General features: G+C 40.4%; 1 protein-coding gene across 1 annotated transcript in view; it reads left to right on the top strand.

Moving 5' to 3' along the window:
- Positions 1–849: 849 nt before the first annotated feature.
- Positions 850–19696, top strand: part of LOC116939483 (uncharacterized) — a 34800-nt gene continuing 15953 nt past the window's right edge. The window contains exon 1 of the mRNA XM_076065059.1: positions 850–1018. Within this exon, the coding sequence (XP_075921174.1) occupies positions 966–1018 (53 nt within the window). The 5' untranslated portion in view covers positions 850–965. The remainder of the gene's footprint in view (positions 1019–19696) is intronic.

Raw genomic sequence — 19696 nt, 5'->3', positions numbered from 1 at the left:
GACCCGGTGTGTGGTTATCCCCTAAGGCTGTGAAGGTCGGAATAGAAGAGTACCTCCTACTAGTGTCTGTGAATTAGTACGCTTCACATTTGTAGATCAATTATTCCTAATTGTTCGCATTCTGAGATTAATAAAACATTAGATAGCTCTATATTAGGAGATTATGAAACAGATGGACACAGGAGGAAAACACAATCACCACCAGCTGTTCCACTAATTTGGGGGGACTGGGGCTTTTAGCACAGCCCTTGCATTCCGCGGTGATGCACCAGTGCCCAGAAGTGCAGCCTCGGTATTGATCTCTCAAGACAGAGAGCGATGGTTATGTAGTGCTTGGAAACTAGTGGTGCGTATGCATTCCGCTGTAAATGTAATAAATCATCAGGGGTGCACTACCTGTCACATTTATATGCTGCTGCATCGTGAGAATAAGGTGAACATCCATGAAATGTTTACATTTTCCACTGAATCATGAGCTCCAAATCAGCGCGATTCCGTTATGACTTCAAAGGTTTTCCTGCTTGTGCCATATTGCTTTCGGATGTGTTTTCGGGTTTGTACAACACATTGGTCATAATGATGTTCCTAAAGTGCTTAAAGAAGCTCTCATCACCTGGAGCGAAACATCAGATATCATGCTGAACAACATGCGGAACAAGCGCGAACTTCAGCAACCGAAGATTTTCGACGCACGTGGAGCGAACTGTTGGACATCGTGGCGAACAATGCATGCTGCAATCCGAAAGAAAAAAAACATCGGAGATCTATTAACGTGTTGTGTTTTTGTGTTTCAAGTGGCATTAATCATAAGCAGGCAGGTTTTCCCAACTGTGGCGGAGCGTGCAGTAAGCGCACACCAGGGTGGCGGGGGGAGGTTGCCGGCTCATCTGCTTCCTGCACGTCTGCCTAAGTGGTGTCTGGCCCGCGAGAGAGGCCTATTCCTCCACAAGGTACAGCTGGGGGCCATGGCCACGGCAGCAATTTACAACAATGGCCCACACCGCCTGCTCCGCACTCAGTAAGTGCTGCCATTTGCACGACAGCCTCCACAAATGGGTGGTTTTAAATATGTGGAGACTCTTGCCGGGCCATTTAAAAGCAAAATTGCGTTGTGACGACAGAGGCTCGAATCTGAATACAATATTTGTTTGAACACACACCCTCTCAATTGTTTTGCCACTTTTCTCCAGCTATTATGGATTACCATCTGTTGTAATTACAGAGCATTAAGGAAATTCTGTTCGTCGTCCATGAAGATATCATTGTTAGAGTTCATAGTTATAAATACGGCGTTGCCGATGTGATTTGCTGCGCTGGGATTATTTTTTGTTTATGTAAAGACACTGGACATGATTGCTATTTCTCAAAGTAGATGTACATTCCAGATTTGTTTTCATATGTAATGCATTTTGTTTTCATATGTTATGCATTTTGTTTTCATATGTTATGCATTTTTAAGCAGCAAAAACCACAGTTCAGGCTGTGATTTATTTAGCTTAATAATTTATTTTAGCAAATTAATAATTATAGAGTGCCAATCACAATGCACTATTTAGCATTTCATAAAGGTTTTGAATGAAGTATTGGCCTGTTCTGTCAATAAACGCTTGAAATAAGCCAAGATTCACATTTCTATCAACTAGCATCATCAGGCAACAACCAGATCACTAGCATCATCAAAAGCCTACTACGTGTTCAACTTTGTGAGCCCTTTCTTCGGAGAGGGCTCATTGTGCAGGGATTCCTGTCTACAATGGAAATTATCCCAGAAATCCGTGAACCTTTTGGGAATTAATGCTTGTTGGTAAGCACAAAAATAATAGCACTCCAGTAACCGTAGAGGCTGCACTTAATACAGGTGTTTTTTTTTTTAAAGATTTGTTTAAATAGCCTGAGGCCTCAATGAGAGAGGCATGCATATGTCTGGACCTCTGCACAATGCATGGACATAAACTTGCAGCAAGAGATGCTACTGTGGGGATATTATGATAGTACCTGTCAAATACTGACATGCGAGCTATGAATACATTTCAGTTGTGTTGAGTGTAGGTGTTGCCAAGTGTATTTTTTTATTGTTCCATCACAACGTTTATCATAGAGAATCAGCATCTGTACGTATTGACAAGCTGTGAAAAAAATATGGTCTTGTTGCTGCTGTCTCTAATTGGTTTAACTTTGCTGTAAATTCAATCCAAGTGTTTGTTTTGTGCAAAAGCAGTTTTCACTTTACAATGAATCTCGTTTCATGATCCGATGACAATGTGGAAAGCTTGAATCGGCCCCATATAGCTGTTAAGTTTATTTTCACAAGTGTTGGTAAAGAGCAGACACATCAAACAGTGTGAGAGAAGTCATTAGGCATGTAAACGCTGTAACAGAAAATGGTTAACCATTCTGTCTGCTTGCCTTTCAATGATCTGACATTCACTCTGATTGCAAGCATGTTTATCTGTCTAAATTTGCATGTCTTGCTTGCCGGATTCTTTGCTTTTCTCGCATTTTGTAATTTTGTTTATTATTTTATAGTTCCTTTACTGACTGTAAAGTGAATACTTGCAAACAAAATACTTGTGTTCTAATATATTTGGCTATATTCATTGAAAAGACAAGACATGGATCAAAAATACATTTGTTGTATGTATTGCAATGAAATGTGTTTCAAATTTAGCTGGATGTGAAAATGCCAGCCAGCTTCATAATTTTATAGCAGAAAGTGGACTATATTTTTGGGTCTTTCGGTAAAGTCACGTAGATAGGTTCAAAGAAAATGACAAAAAACTACGACATTTCGATCACAACACAAGCGGTCGTCTTCAGGAAAAGGGGGATTAGCTTACAAAGTAAACTGTTTATAAGGGTTTGAAATGGGCGTAGCCCAAATGTCAGCAGCCAATGATAAGTGGTGGACAACCAACCTGACGGTGGTTGGTTTTCCACCAATCAAAGGGTTGCCAGGTGAAAATTAGGATGTCGAAGAGATATTAGCATGTTAATGGAAAATCGCAACGCCGCAACCAAAGGGTCAGTGCGCGAAGTGATTGTGAAAGCGCAAGTTTGAAATGGGCGTAAAGCACAATGAACATCATAGCCAATTATGACTTAAACTGGTTAATAACGTCCTTACAATGATTGCTTCAGTTTATACCCATCTTCTCGATTTGAAATTGTGTCTGTGTCTCTATATATGGATGCATTCATGAACGAATCTTTGTTGATAGCCAGTGGGCTTGCAAAGTACCTTCGTCTTAGAGAAATCAATTTTGTGTGAGCCCACCGCATTAAAACAATGATAAGCCACGGCCGACGTATTGGTCCTACCGTGTTTCAGATCTGCCTTATGTTCACGAACACGGTCTGAGACATGTCTCTTAGTTTCCCCAATGTAACTACTGCCGCAGACACAGCTTAGTTTGTAGACGCTGGGGTATTGCATGTCAGGAATCACATTCTTCACAGATGCGATCAGATCACAAATTTTATGTATTGTTCTAAATCGAACCTGGGTCTTGTGTTTGCTCATGATTTTGGAAATATTTCAGTGACCCCTGCTATGTATGCAAGGTAATGGTTTTGATTGGATCTTCAGATGGTTCTTTCCCAACGGTTGGGGTGATAGCTTTACGGATTGTGTAGTCTGAATATCCATTCGCCTTGAGAGCTTGGTGTACGTGTTCCAGTTCACTGGCTAGGTGATGACAGTCAGAAATACATCGCGCTCTATGGTGTAGAGTTTTGATGAGGGAATTCTTCTGGGATGGATGGTGGTGGGAGTCAGGTTTTAGGTAGGCATCCGTATGGGTGGCTTTCCTGTAGACAGTGTCCCATTGAGCCATCTGGTCTCTTTTCGATTAAAACATCCAAGAATGGTAACTTGCCATCCTTTTTCACCTCAATGGTGAATTTGATGGGTGAGTGTATGGGATTGATGTGGTTCAGGAATTGGTTCAGAGCTGGTCGGCCATGTGGCCAGATGACGAATGTGTCATCTGCATAACTCTTCCATAAGGACAGACGTAGAGTGGATGCCTGGATGGCATTTGTCTCAAAAATGTCCATGAAAACATTGGCTACAACTGGAGATAAGGGAGAACCCATTGGGGTACCTTCAACTTGTTTGTAGAATGTTTCATTCCAGGTGAAGTAAGTGTTGGTGAGGCAGTCTCACCAGGGCCGGTACATCAGTATTCAGTCCTTGTTGGACCAAATCTTCAAAAATTGCAGTGGTGTCAAGCACAGGAACTTTGGTAAACAAAGAGACCACATCAAAACTAACGAGCAATTTACCTGGAGATAGTGAGATGTCCTTAATTAATGATACCAAGTGAGCTGAGTTGAGTACAGCTGAGGTGGTCTTACCAGTGAATGGTTGTAAGGTCTCAGACAGAAATCGGGCCAGTTTGTAGGTGGGTGAGTCAATAGTAGGGACGACAGGACGAAGATGGTGTCCCTTCTTTATGGATTTTTGGTAAGCCATGCAATCTGGGTGGTCTAGCAGCAGAGGGTTTTAAGGAAAACCGCTTGGTTGGTTCGATCAAAGATGTTGAATCGGTGATGATGTTGTTGGTTTTCGTAACGAGGCGGTTGGTGGGATCTCTTTTAATTTTGGCAAAGCTACCATCATTAAGTAGGTCCTGAATTTTGTTATTGTATGTGGTTTTGTCCATGATAACTGTGGCATTGCCCTTGTTGGCTGAGAGGATGATGATGTTATCTCTCTTTTTTTATTGAGAAAGTGCTCATCTTTACTGTTGTTGCTAATAGGTGTCTTAGCGTTTTTGAGGATTGCAGCGATTTCTAATCTTGCCACGTCTGCCACGTGTCCCAAACCCTTAAGGGCTACGTCGATCTGGGCAATAATATCATCAACTGGGATGTGTTTAGGGGTGACTGCGCAATTCAACCCTTTGGCTAGAAGCAATTTTAGGCTGTCTGAAATTGGACTGTTACTCTGATTGATAACAATCTTGTCAACATCTAACTTTGTGATCTGTGGATCTGGCTTCTTCTTGGAAAGGAGGTTGAACTTGGAAATCAGGTTATCTTTGTATTTACCTGACATTGAGGCGGCTGAAGAGGCTGTCATGTTATCTACATGTTACCAATCAGATGTAGACATTTTTTTCTGCCAATGTTAAGTGTGATTTCAGGAGAGTCTTGTCTATATTGTCTAGTTTAAATCGGAGCAGTCTTATTCTCTCTGAGATCAGGGCTAGGCCAGCCCTAAACAAGATCCGTTTAGCATTGGGAGAAGCGACAGCAGCAGATGTCAGTGTAAACGTGATCGGTATTACCATAGTGTCGCGGCATCTCTTCAGTAATGTGAGCAACTCGATCAGATGAGGCTTCTTGTCTCGATGTTTGTTAAAAGATCTAATAGTTGTGTGGAAACCCTCCCCGTAGAGGCGGTTAAATCTTAGCACAGTTGGCTGCATACAGTGCGAAAGAAGCTCAACATAAGTACAACACATGTATTCATCCTTTTGAAACGTTATTCCAGCCTTATATAATTGCAATGTGAAATTTAATTAACACTTTTAGACATGCCCTGATTTGTACTTTAACGATCTTAATAATTAAACTAAAACAGGGAATTTTGTCAACCTGTTGCAATGTGATAATGCTTTAATGTCATTCCCAGATTTTATTGAATCTGAATCTATTTTGGTTTTAATTGTCCTGTCATGAATCATTACATTTTTTATCCTTTATTTAAGATTTAATGTTCGGTAATGTTAAATTAAAGTCTATCAGCAACCAAAAATACATTCCTTAGATATTTGGAATCACGACCCAAGTTGCATTTCTATAACAGTTTTATCATTTATTTCACGAGCATTTGATATCTTATTTGGAAAATAGCATTGTAAAATCATCGAAAGACAAATATCCTCTGTATAGCCTTAACAGACTGTGGGGGAAGTACTGTTAGCGAGCACCCATGCATGCCGGCACAGCACACGAGGGGATGGGTGGCCAACTCTTGTGCTGATGCTTACACACCGCACCAGGCAGTAATATAAGCCTGAGTCGACTTATAAAAGGCCTAGAACTGGTCCAAGTATTTGCCACTGTTGTTTGGTCGTGAGCTGGAAATAGAACTCAGCCGGTCGAGTTTGTAAAATAATACATACTCTCACACAGTGAGGGAAAAAAGTATTTGATCCCCTGCTGATTTTGTACGTTTGCCCACTGACAAAGAAATGATTAGTCTATAATTTTAATGGTAGGTTTATTTGAACAGTGAGAGACAGAATAACAACAAAAAAATCCAGAAAAACGCATGTCAAAAATGTTATAAATTGATTTGCATTTTAATGAGGGAAATAAGTATTTGACCCCCTCTCAAACAGAAAGATTTCTGGCTCCCAGGTGTCTCTTATAAAGGTAACGAGCTTCGATTAGGAGCACTCCCTTTAAGAGTGTGCTCCTAATCTAAGCTCATTACCTGTATAAAAGGCACCTGTCCACAGAAACAATCAGATTCCAAACTCTCCACCATGGCCAAGACCAAAGAGCTCTCCAAGGATGTCAGGGACAAGCTTGTAGACTTACACAAGGCTGGAATGGGCTACAAAACCATTGCCAAGCAGCTTGGTGAGAAGGTGACAACAGTTGGTGCGATTATTCGCAAATGGAAGAAACACAAAAGAACTGTCAATCTCCCTCGGCCTGGGGCTCCATGCAAGATCTCACCTCGTGGAGTTGCAGTGATCATGAGAACGGTGAAGAATCAGCCCAGAACTACACGGCAGGATCTTGTCAATGATCTCAAGGCAGCTAGGACTATAGTCACCAAGAAAACAATTGGTAACACACTACGCCGTGAAGGACTGAAATCATGCAGCGCCCGCAAGGTCCCCCTGCTCAAGAAAGCACATATACGTGCCCGTCTGAAGTTTGCCAATGAACATCTGAATGATTCAGAGGACAACTGGGTGAAAGTGTTGTGGTCAGATGAGACCAAAATCGAGCTCTTTGGCATCAACTCAACTCGCCGTGTTTGGAGGAGGAGGAATGCTGCCTATGACCCCAAGAACACCATCCCCACCGTCAAACATGGAGGTGGAAACATTATGCTTTGGGGGTGTTTTTCTGCTAAGAGGACAAGACAACTTCACCGCATCAAAGGGACGATGGGCCGGGCCATGTACCGTCAAATTTTGAGTGAGAACCTCCTTCACTCAGCCAGGGCATTGAAAATAGGTCGTGGATGGGTATTCCAGCATGACAATGACCCAAAACACACGGCCAAGGCAAAAAAGGAGTGACTCAAGAAAAAGCACATTAAGGTTCTGGAGTGGCCTAGCCAGTCTCCAGACCTTAATGCCATAGAAAATCTGTGGAGGGAGCTGAAGGTTCGAGTTGCCAAACGTCAGCCTCGAAACCTTAATGCCTTGGAGAAGATCTGCAAAGATGAGTGGGACAAACTCCCTCCTGAGATGTGTGCAAACCTGGTGGCCAACTACAAGAAACGTCTGACCTCTGTGATTGCCAACAAGGGTTTTGCCAACCAAGTACTAAGTCATGTTTTGCAGAAGGTCAAATACTTATTTCCCTCATTAAAATGCAAATCAATTTATAACATTTTTGACGCGTTTTTCTGGATTTTTTGTTGTTATTTTCTCTCACTGTTCAAATAAACATACCATTAAAATTATAGACTGATCATTTCTTTGTCAGTGGGAAAACGTACAAAATCATCAGGGGATCAAATACTTTTTTCCCTCACTGTGCACATATACCACATTACCTAGCGTTTATATAAACATATATTATTATTAGGATCCTATATCAGATTATGTGTACTTGCAGAAACGTTACATTGGCCAGACAGGTCGCAAAATGAGTGCACGACTTAAAAGAACATCAAAGAATGATGGTATAACCACAGGGCTCAATTATCTCCAGTTGCAGAATGTGCATGTCAGGAAGCGCACACAATTGAATTTGATGAGGTTAAAGTCATGGACAATATTATTATTGGAAAATATTAATTCAGGAATGAATAGAAATTGAGAAACGCAAAAATAACTTCAACCAAGCCCATAACTGTAAACTGAATGCTGCCTGCAAAGAATTATCAAAAACAATTATCTTTATTATCCCAAATATAATTTGATATTCAACAACACTCGACTAAATTCATAATTCCGTACTAAACCTCTTCATCAACCCTTGTGACTAACATCCTCATGGTAATAACCCCACAGTGCTAATTTATGTAATCTTATTCATATATGAATCCTCTGAGTGGTCAGTTACTGACTTATAATTGAAAATCGAGTAACCCAGTATGAGCTGGGGCAACCAACCCCGTGGAGGAGGTCGGTTAGCCACATGGCTCTCTTCACGGTACAGTGATACCCCGGTTTACATCGGGGATGCGTTCCCGAAATTTGCGACGACGAATATCAAAGCGATTTAAATCAAAGCGATTTACAGGGCAAGTGGAGGTGAAGGCTGAGAGGCGACAGATACGAGAAAGGACGGACGATGCTGTCAGCGACGCAAGTGTGTGTTGAGGCGATGCAAATCAGGTCGTGGTATTAATAACGTGACGACGTGTTTGCGAAACGCAATAACCGAGCAACCTTCTCTAAACTTGGGTAACCAACCCCCTGGGGATGAGACGGTTGGTTGCGCACATCACCCTGAGCAATTGATTCTGAGCTGGGGTAATCAACCTGCAGGGGAGGGTTGGTCAGCTACTTAAGGCACTCGGTCAATAGCAATGGGCAAGTGTAACCGAGCAGCTGGGGTAACCAACCTCCCAGGGAGGAATGGGTCAGTGGTACACTGGGCTCTGGAGGTATTGAAGGCAGGTGCGGTTCGTCCTCGAGGTGCATCGGGGCGCCTTCCCACCAAGCAGCTGGAGATGAGAAATTATATTTCTAATAAAAAAAATACTTTTCTATGAATAGTTTTTCTGTGTTTTGAATCAAATAAAAAAATAAAAAATATATAATGATTCTTACCGACGTGAACTGTCGAATGAAGATGACATTTTAAGTTGTTCATATTAGAAACCGCTGCAACACCGCAGTCTTATTTGTGCCTCGGGAATGTCTCGTCGCAATGAGCTTCCAGCATTTTAGCCACCCCGTTTGAGACCCATTCAGAGCGGTGAAAAAGGCACCCATGGCAGGAATGGGACTGTGTCACGACGCGAGGTTGCACTGTGCATATATAGCAGATTACCGCCTACATGCTCTCGGCTTTTGGCAGTCTCAAAGGGGTTGTGTAGTGTGGACTTCAGGGTCATGGGGGCAGCATTTGAGTGCTTTGTTATTTTATTTCGTATTGTTCATGAAAACCTACCGTTGGTAGATAAGACAGTGATATCACTTTCACGGGAAGGCCAGTAACATGACGAGGTTTTTCTTAAATAGAACATCATATTTCCAGAGGTCACTCACAGCAGCCCCACCTATTGGAAAGGTCACGAGCCGCCACTGATTGAAGGCCAAGAGAGTGGGATCCGGTGCACCCATTCATAGATATTTTAATGAATCTCATTAAATAACACTCAGCTAAATTCATGATGCAAGCAAACAACTCCAGCCATTTAGATGTCATCAAATGATGAATTGTAATAATAACGTAGCACCATCAATGTCTTTAATCAACCTGTATAACCAATTCCTCATTGTGATAACCCCCATAATATTAACTCATTAACCCCCTTAACAAATTGACGCTTAACTAAAATCACAATATAATTAAAACGTTAGCTTCATTACCAATACAGTAAACATTTCATAGAATTAAGAATAGCATATTTTCACCAACCGCCAACTTGATGCACCTAATTGAACTAATCTAACTTGCCAATCGCAACCAACAATAAACTATAATTATTAAATAGGATAATGTGCATGATTATACTGATGACGTCAGGGCACCTACTGGAGCACCCAGGTGAGGGAGCTCATTCAGGCGAGAGCAGAGCAGCCATTAGCGCCTGGTGATGTAACCTCCATCGAAACGTCGCTTAAAATTGTTAAAATAATGCTGGATTTTCAACATTCTTTGAAAATCCAAATGAACTGACATATTTACCCACATGACAATTGTACTTGATTGGCTCTGTCGGGTGGCAGATTGTACAGCTGAAACTCGGCGTTGTACCTTCACGATCTAACCCAAAAGTAAGTAATTATTAATCAAATTTGATTATGTCGGTGATAATTATACCAGTGATGTGATTTTAGCTTTGAAATATTTTATTCATGATTCCACGATTAAAAATTATTCGGTAATTGTAGAAAACGTTATTATTTTCTAAATCTATACTATGTAAGACTATGTTTTGACAAGCAATGCAGAGTCTGTAAAATCTGACTTAAAAGTAGACTATTCGATATAAGTATAAATAGTGCAATTGGGTGTTGCTGTTCTATGTATAAGACAAATTTGTTTTTTTTGGTCTCCAGAACTAACAATTTTCAAATCTCTTCTCAGTTTCCCAATCTGAGGATTCAAACTATCTATTTCAGATAAACGAGCACAGTAAATGTTTCTTTTTGTAATTACTCTGTAAGTGGTTTGTGTTACCGTGGAAAATTTATTTTTTTCTTTAACCAAAGGCTAATAAAGGTCTCCAATTTTTTTGTTTAAATAAGGCCAATACTCCGTGAAATGAACATCATGAAAAAATGTTATTACATAGTGGTTGTGTCACCAATGGAAATGTGCAAGGAATGTCAATGGTATTGCTATATCAGTCGGTGCTATTGATTTTTTTACTGTATCTGCATTCTACGAGGCATTATTTGTAGAATTAGTGATGGAATGCGTAACAATAGGAATGTTGTGTATTTTCAATAATTTAACATTTTCTACTGCACATTGTTGTTACTAGAAACTCAATCCGGACAATACATATTTAATTCCGAGTTTATTGCGTTATGGACATTCATTCTGGCCTGATTTTAATATCAACAAAAGTAATGTGTTGAAAAAAGAACACATCTGTCAAGTCTCAGGACAATTTTGCAATGATTTCAGTAAGCCAACAAATCGCACGTGGCACAGAAGCCATGTGGAAATTAAACGAGATGCAGATGTAATCTGAGACAAGTGAAGCAGAATTCTATATTTTAACGAGTTCCACAGATTGAGCATTAACAATGCACGCTAAGAATGCTAAGGATGGATAGCCTGGCTGTCCAAAAAAAAAAAACTCCATGGCAGATCTGAGTTGCTGGTGTGTCACAGCGTTGTGACCCTCTGGAGTGCCTGGCAGGCCATGGGGTGTCAATACAAATGGCAGAAAGAAATGTGGGGACAATTACCCCATTAACCTGGCACACCGTTTCCTCTCCTTCTCTGAACCCATCTGTGGCGTGTGATAGGGCAGTGGCTAAAGAAAATGCTGCTCTGGAAGATGTACATCTGCTTTCTGGACTGAATGTAGAGATACAAATAGACCGACCAATTTGACTGATGCATTATGCTTCCATAACAGCAAGCAATTTACTCTTGGCTCAAATTATGCCTTCTGCACATCATATTTCTTGATTTTTTTGAAGGTATCATCTGCCAACCACATAAGCATCTGCCATTGTCTTAAGGCAATACGTGCAAATAAATATTTTAGTTTTAATGGTTGAGCATCATCATATGCAGTGCTGATCTATGCACTGCTTGATGGAGGTCTCCCCAAGCCATCTCCATCCCTAACGGTCACGTGATGCAACAATCCATCTAGCTCAATCCCACCTCCGATTAGCGGGTATTACTTACGTACGGTGTGAAAGAAGTTCAGCATACATAGTGATTTTATTGCTACATTTCCTCATTTTATCTTTCCATCTTGTTTCATCATTATAATCCCAATCCATTTTCTGTAACTCCCCGAGGTATCATGTTCTTGTGTCTTCTGGTCATGCGCCACCAACAGATATCTTCAATTGTTTCGTGAAAGTGTTGTTCACTACTTTTGTTGTTTTGCTTGCATTAATCTTGAGCGCACCTGAGTATAATTTTTAAGTAATGCCTTTAATCATGTTCTGTGCTTTATTTCCAGTGGTTGTCATTAGTTATTATGTTTATTAGGTTTGACATTTTCATACAATGTCAAGTTATATTTTGCCTAGCCTTTAGATCATGGAGAAGCATTTGATTCGGTCGAAATTAAAGCAGTCATTCAAGCTCTCTCAAACCGAGGCCGATATAAAACAATATTAATAAAAGATTCAATACAATTTAGAGCTATGGTCATGAACTATTTACAAACAATGAAATTGCAATACATACATTTACAAGATACACGTACATATTATAATGGGAGCCAGGCAAGGAGACGTTCTCTCACCAAAATAATCCACAGCGACATTTGCAGATATTTGAAGACAATTCAATTGGAGAAATTGAACATTTCGATTTAAAGCTTTCGTGACTGCAAGGATTCATCTTCTTTGGTTCTTTCGGTAAAGTCACGTAGAATGAGAATAAAATAATAAATTGATAAAATGAAATAACACAATAATATTCTCACGAAGTTTCGGCCACAACACAAGCGGCCTTCATCAGGTGAAGGGACGAGACTGTCTGGAGGACAGCGCTGGAGTGAAAAAGCCACGCTCAGATCGCGACCTTTAAGCTGTGTGAGAAAAAACAAAGCGCCTTGACAAAGGAATTAGCATATAATTTAGCATTGAAATGGCTGAGTGATTAGCTTGTGACTGGTCACAGAAATGGCTATGTTAAAGTTAAAGCATACACATCCGCAGAGGCACCCCTTGGCAAAGGAATTAGCATGGAATTTAGCATTGAAATAGCTGAGTGATTAGCTTGTAACTAGTCACAGAAATAGCTATGTTAAAGTCACAGCATACACATTACAGAGGCACCTAGTACAAATCAAACAGGAGAATTTAGCATTGAAATAACTAGGCAAATTTACCATTGAAATAACTGAGTGATTAGCTTGTGACTGGTCACAGAAATGGCTATGTTGAAGTCAAGGCCTACACATCTGAGCTATTCACAGTAACTGGGTATACACTACAATATATAATGAATACTACATAGTGAACCAATAAAAAACTAAAATATAAATTACCTCAATGTTATCAATAATCTCTATATATTCTCCAATCAGCTAAGCTACCAACAATAAGTCGTTATATATCACAATGCTATATGGCGAAAAAATGGGTGGATTCTTACCCTCAACTTTAGCAACACGGATAGCTACGAGCCCCGTTCAGACGGACGAGTTCATCCATGGTCGGAACAGAGGAGGGGGAGAGAGACAGCTGCGAGGCGCTATTATACTCCATGTTGTAAACCATACCATTAACCGTGGTGTGAGAGGTATTAAGAGTCAATGCCAGCGAAAGAGCTGAGGTCTGAAGGTCATCGTAAAATACAATTAATTAAGAATGGAAATGGTTTAAAACATCTTTCCAATGGTTACTAAGCCAGAATCCATCTTCTCAATTTTAACCGAGAAGATGGATTCTGGCTTAGTAACCATTGGAAAGATGTTTTAAACCATTTCTGTTCTTAATTAATTGTATTTTACGATGACCTTCAGACCGCAGCTCTTTCGCCGGCATTGACTCTTAATACCTCTCACACCATGGTTAATGGTATGGTTTACAACATGGAGTATAACAGCGCCTCGCAGCTGTCTCTCTCCCCCTCCTCTGTTCTGACCATGGATGAACTCGTCCGTCTGAACGGGGCTCGTAGCTATCCGTGTTGCTAAAGTTGAGGGTAAGAATCCACCCATTTTTTCGCCATATAGCATTGTGATATATAACGACTTATTGTTGGTAGCCTAGCTGATTGGAGAATATATAGAGTTTATTGATAACATTGAGGTAATTTATATTTTAGTTTTAATTGGTTCACTATGTAGTATTCATTATATATTGTAGTGTATACCCAGTTACTGTGAAAAGCTCAGATGTGTAGGCCTTGACTTCAACATAGCCATTTCTGTGACCAGTCACAAGCTAATCACTCAGTTATTTCAATGCAAAATTCGCCTAGTTATTTCAATGCTAAATTCTCCTGTTTGATTTGTACTAGGTGCCTCTGTAATGTGTATGCTCTGACTTTAACATAGCTATTTCTGTGACTAGTTACAAGCTAATCACTCAGCTATTTCAATGCTAAATTCTATGCTAATTCCTTTGTCAAGGGGTGCCTCTGCGGATGTGTATGCTTTAACTTAGCTATTTCAATGCTAAATTCTATGCTAATTCCTTTGTCAAGGGGTGCCTCTGCGGATGTGTATGCTTTAACTTTAACATAGCCATTTCTGTGACCAGTCACAAGCTAATCACTCAGCCATTTCAATGCTAAATTCTATGCTAATTCCTTTGTCAAGGCGCTTTGTTTCTTCTCACACAGCTTAAAGGTCGCGATCTGAGCGTGGCTTTTTCACTCCAGCGCTGTCCTCCAGACAGTCTCGTCCCTTCACCTGATGAAGGCCGCTTGTGTTGTGGCCGAAACGTCGTGAGAATATTATTGTGTTATTTTATTTTATCAATTTATTATTTTATTCTCATTCTACGTGACTTTACCGAAAGAACCAAAGAAAATTGAACATTATAAATATTAATAGAGAAAATATTAACCATCTCAGCTGCCTTTTAGTGCCAGCAGAGAGATCACCTTTGTGTTAGTGATATTAACTTCTTATTCTTTCGTATGGCTGATGTAGATGCAGAGCAACAACTACAATTTCGCATTCAGATGGTAAAGCGGGATAACTGCATCAGAAGCAACGAAGTGTTTTTTTCTGGATTGGGCATTACGTCGTGATATGTTGTACTAGCTTTACTACCCGGCTTCGCCCGAGACTTGGATTCTTGTCTTGGATTGATACACGGCCTACGCTGCCGCATGCGGGTGACATCACAGATTTAGCATCACCGTTCACTTGCCGTGCAAATGATTACATGCATTATTGCGCCCCCCCCCCCCCCAAAATACAAAAGTCTGTTTTTATACTTTTTGCATTGTGTACAGTCTGGAAGCTACCCACATGCCAAATTTCAAGTTTGTTGCATGTTGGGAAGCATGCTAAACATTTCGAACAGACACACATATTCACAAATTTCCCTTTTATGTATAGATCTGTTCTGGATGACCACAGTGGCACACTGGAAAGTTTTTAATTTTCTATTTTGTGCATCAGGTATGGTTTGTGCAAATGCGGCTTAGGGTGGACCATGAGTTTCGTGGAAGATCAAACCCAAGGATCTTCTGTGTTGGGTTTTTCACAAGGTGTTTGCTTGTGAGTTATTTTGAACTCTATTCAGCTCTCCAAGCTTCATGGGGGGTTGAACGCGCATTGTTGAAGGTTAAATTCATGGGTCCGAAGGAGTTTGTGTGACTTCAAGTGATGCCGATAGACTTTATTGAGGTCCTAATGAATGGGAAGGCGATTGTTTTCCTTGATTAGCAGGACTTCCCGGAGGGTTGTGTCGTTGCGGTGAATGGGTGGGGTGAGAGATTTGCTACAGCACAGGCAGCCAGGGTGTTGGGGTGGACTTAAGGATTCCAGTAATACACCACGTTGCAGTGCTCAGTTGGACCTCAACAAGTCGAGTGTGATATTAACTGACTTGCTGTACTTTTTCATTTCGTCTTTGAGTAATGGCAAACGTTAATTCTTTGCAAGGATGCAAACTGCCATTTTGTGCCTTTGTGGGCGATAAAACAGGCAGCCTGTTTCTTCAAATAAAAGGAATATTTTAGCACTTGGCTGTAAAAGTAATTAAAACTATTATTAAATATATATTTACGTAGGAAATCTGCAACAAAGCACTGGCACATATTATATCACGAATGCCCAAAGTCGAGAATTAGACTGTAATGTCAGCAAATGCAGATTGAAGCGCTGAAGTTTCAGTTGTGCTTGATTATGTGTAAAATGTTCGTACTAGCGGTATGAAAATTGCACGAACTATTGCTGTGAGGATGGAATTATTCAACCAACTTTCACGAAACCAAATGCCCTGATGAGCCTACTTACCCACCAGCACTCCCAGACTTTATATTGATGCTCCTCATCGCCACGTATATTTATTTTGGCGATATGCCTCTTTGGTGAGGTGGAAGTAATGATGTGTAATTTTAATGCGTGTGTTTCATCACAATTGCTGAGCACACTGGCCCAAATACTACAAATGTCAAGTTATCAGCAACAAACGGCACGATTCAAGTTGTAATTATGCAGCGTTAATACATTTCTTGAATTGAGTAAGGTTGTAAGAACTTGATAAGAGAGAAGTTGGGAGTCATTAAATCTGAATGTGCACACAGCCACTTTTTGTAAAAGGGATGAGTTTGTTTAGTTACGTTTTTGCGCAATTTGGACAGGATTGGGCAAAACCTAGCCCACTTTTCACCCAGGCAACTGGAGAGCACAGACTAAATGTTTCTAACCTAAAATTAAAACTAACAATAAAATATTTAAGAATCACAGTTAAGAGACAAAGAACCTACATTATTAAAAAATAAACTTAAAAACTCATCAATAGTCCTCAAACTATCCAGGACACTGTTGTTCCAATGGCCAACTCGGCAATTATTATTTAATTTAAAAACACTGAGTGCCAACTGAATGCCTAAAGGAAAATGTTTGCAATTAAAAATCAGCACTTAAACGCAATCGATCTGGGTGAGTACAGAAGGTAATATTTTCCTTTCAGATGATAACCATTTTGATGAATCAATCTTAAGCGTTTATTAATTGGACATTTTGGGCCACAAGTCTGTGTTTTCATTTAGAGTTGAGGATAGAGCACAGATCGCGGCATGTGAATGTTAAATAAATGCATGTGCACCCCCTGCTGGTAACAGGTCTCCTTAATGATAAGTTTGCACACCATAGACGTTTCTTCTTCATACCTTTGCGTGTTCAATATGATGATTTTGTTTTGCAATTATAAATTAAGGACAGATCTTTGTCCCCCCCGTATTCAGTGCAAAGTTTATTTTGTGAGAGCAATATGATTGGAAATTATTTTCACGGGGAGGTAAGTATTTAAAATGTGCCTGTAAAGAAAGTATGTTGTGAAACCGTTATAAAATGGGATCGTTGAGTGTAATTTCATCAGAAGCAGATGTTTATAAAATTCTCGACTATTAGCTGTAATGTTGAAATTGAACCCCTATGGCTCCAATGTCAGGTCCTTAGCTTTATTTTGGTTATACAAGTTATTTTATTCACTCAATGCTCTCGGTTGTCTGAATTCGCTTCCATTTGTCTTCGTTTTTCCTCTCCTTGACCTATGATTTTGTGCGGTGTACAGTGCCTTGAGTATCTAGTAGATAAATGCTTATAAATGCAATTTATTATTATTATCACAGTGGAAATACGTAACATTAGTATTGACTGCACACAGTCTCGGTCACAATTATAATTAATTCGTAGTCACACTGAAAAAAATACATTTGTGGGTTTTTATTTTTATCAAGAGATATAACACGACACTCATTGGTCTCTTTAAGTTCGAGATTTGACATTTGTAACTCTCAACTTCTGCCCAATTTGTTAAAATGGTACACGTTTGTGTTTAGTTTTTTTTGTCCTGCTCCGCACCTCCGATTCGCATGGTTGGCTACGTACGATGCGAAAGAAGTTCAACATACATATTGACGCTATCTTAGTTGCTCACTACTGCGGTGTAATATAACACAGCCAGTCACAGCAGGAATGTAGGCTTATTGCGTGTAGAGCTGAGCAGCACTGGCTATTGAGAAGAAAATTACGGTGCTGTTCATCCCTGTGGCGAGGCTACGCGGAGTCAAAAAGCAGCATTTACAGGTGTTCTGTGAAAGCAAATAGACTCCGCATGACTCTACATTTACACTCTTGCCTTGTATAGTATTGGCTGCAAAATTGGAGATCAGGACAAGATGTGGGCCCCCACACATATGCTGCAACACTTGTGCAACAAATCTTCGCCAGTGGTTGAACAGGATGAAGGAAATATATGGCTTTTGCAGTGCCAATATTTTGGAGGGTGCCCAACAGATCATATCAGCAATTGTTACTTGTGCATGGCGCCTCAAATTGGGGAAGCCAAACAGCGCTGAGTAGACACTGAATGAGAACTAAGGTATGTACTTGTATATACATAATAGTTTTTTGCCTTTTGTTTCGTAATAAATGTTATTTATACAACCTCTTTGCTGATGTTCAAAGTGTTACATGAACTGGACACGTGACACGTGATCATGTTAAGGAAACATAAAGTGTTACATGAACTGGACACGTGACACGTGATCATGTTAAGGAAACATAAACACATGAAAAGACCTAGGTTTACAATTGATGAGTAAAACTCTACTATCTATACAATATAAATAGGCGTAAAATGTAAAAACCTTAATATCTTGGGAACAGTAGCCAATCAGTTGTTTGAATTGCCATATTTGAATTCAGCACATCAAAATCCATAATAAACAGCACATTTCATCTCTGAAGCAGACGGTGTCTAAAAAATTGTAGACCGATAATCATCGGTGTATGTATGACACAAAGTTTACTCACGCGATCTGACCGAATGATAATGTCGGGCGCGATAGCCTCTGCATCAAATTTGTATATCGCCACTGAACAAAATGCGGCTGTGAATATGTGGCATGTTATGCCTCCAGAATATCCCACAATACGATGTCCACAACACTGGAAAAAAAACCTCACCTGTGTTTTGTTAACATCGACAATGATGTATGACCTAATGATGTTGACATTTTTAGTTTTAAACCCCATCGCAACCTCCATTCAGTTACTTCCATCCCCAGGTCTCTCGCATGGCACTCTTTACGACGACCGCCGCCGCTCCCCGCACAGTCTCGTCACCGGTTCTCGATGTCCCTCACACGCAGCTTGCCAGGTGTCTCCAGGTCTCCTCCTCTAAGATCTCTCGCAACACTGTCACAGATTCCTTTAATGCCAAGCAAACATGCTTTTCGACACTACATAGGCAGTGGTGCACAAGCACTCATAACACATTCTCGAATAACACTGCTCTAAAGAGGAGAACATATGTGGCGAGTTACTTTTTTTATCTATGGGACTGAAAATAATGAAAACAGAATAGGCTTCACCCTTTCCGGCAATAATACAGGTGTTACGATGTTCAAATGGTCCCATAGATAGAACTGCTCAACCCGAGCTGTTCATGCTTTGATATTTGTCACTTGTATTGTAGACTCGGCGGCACGTGGTCAGTTAATCACAACCTGGGGCAAAACCCTGGACAGGAATTAAGTAGGGAACTCTAATATGCGTGGCCAGTTGATCATAATCTGAGATACATCCCTGGACAATGAGTGACTGGCAAGAAATGTGGACCAGGGTATAACAGAGAAGAGCTAGAGAGGAGGCGGGGGGGTGTCTGGATGCGGAGTGCTGAATCGTGGCTTGTTACCTGCCGTATGAACGAAAACTTTACCTGTGGGTCATCTAATAAAGACACCTTTGCTGAACACGGCGTGAGCTGGAACCTTTCACTTGCTTTGCCTTTGTGCTGTTCTCCTTTTGGCATAAAGAAGCCGTCTCTGGTGTAGGCCAATCCATTTCAAAGACAATGAATTTATTATCAACGTACGTTTGTCTGCATGTTTTACCACAAGCACGTGTGGTTAATGCAGACCCTGCAATCGGTGTATTTGATGTTCGAACATCTCAACACCTCCCGTATTCTTGCCGGATAGGGTA

The sequence above is a fragment of the Petromyzon marinus genome, chromosome 6 (assembly GCF_048934315.1).
Source record: "Petromyzon marinus isolate PM22_M1 ecotype Great Lakes invasive population chromosome 6, UKy_Petmar_22M1.pri1.0, whole genome shotgun sequence".
NCBI classification, from domain to species: domain Eukaryota; kingdom Metazoa; phylum Chordata; class Hyperoartia; order Petromyzontiformes; family Petromyzontidae; genus Petromyzon; species Petromyzon marinus.
Note: the sequence above shows the minus strand (reverse complement) of the source record. Positions and strands in the feature narration are given on the sequence as shown.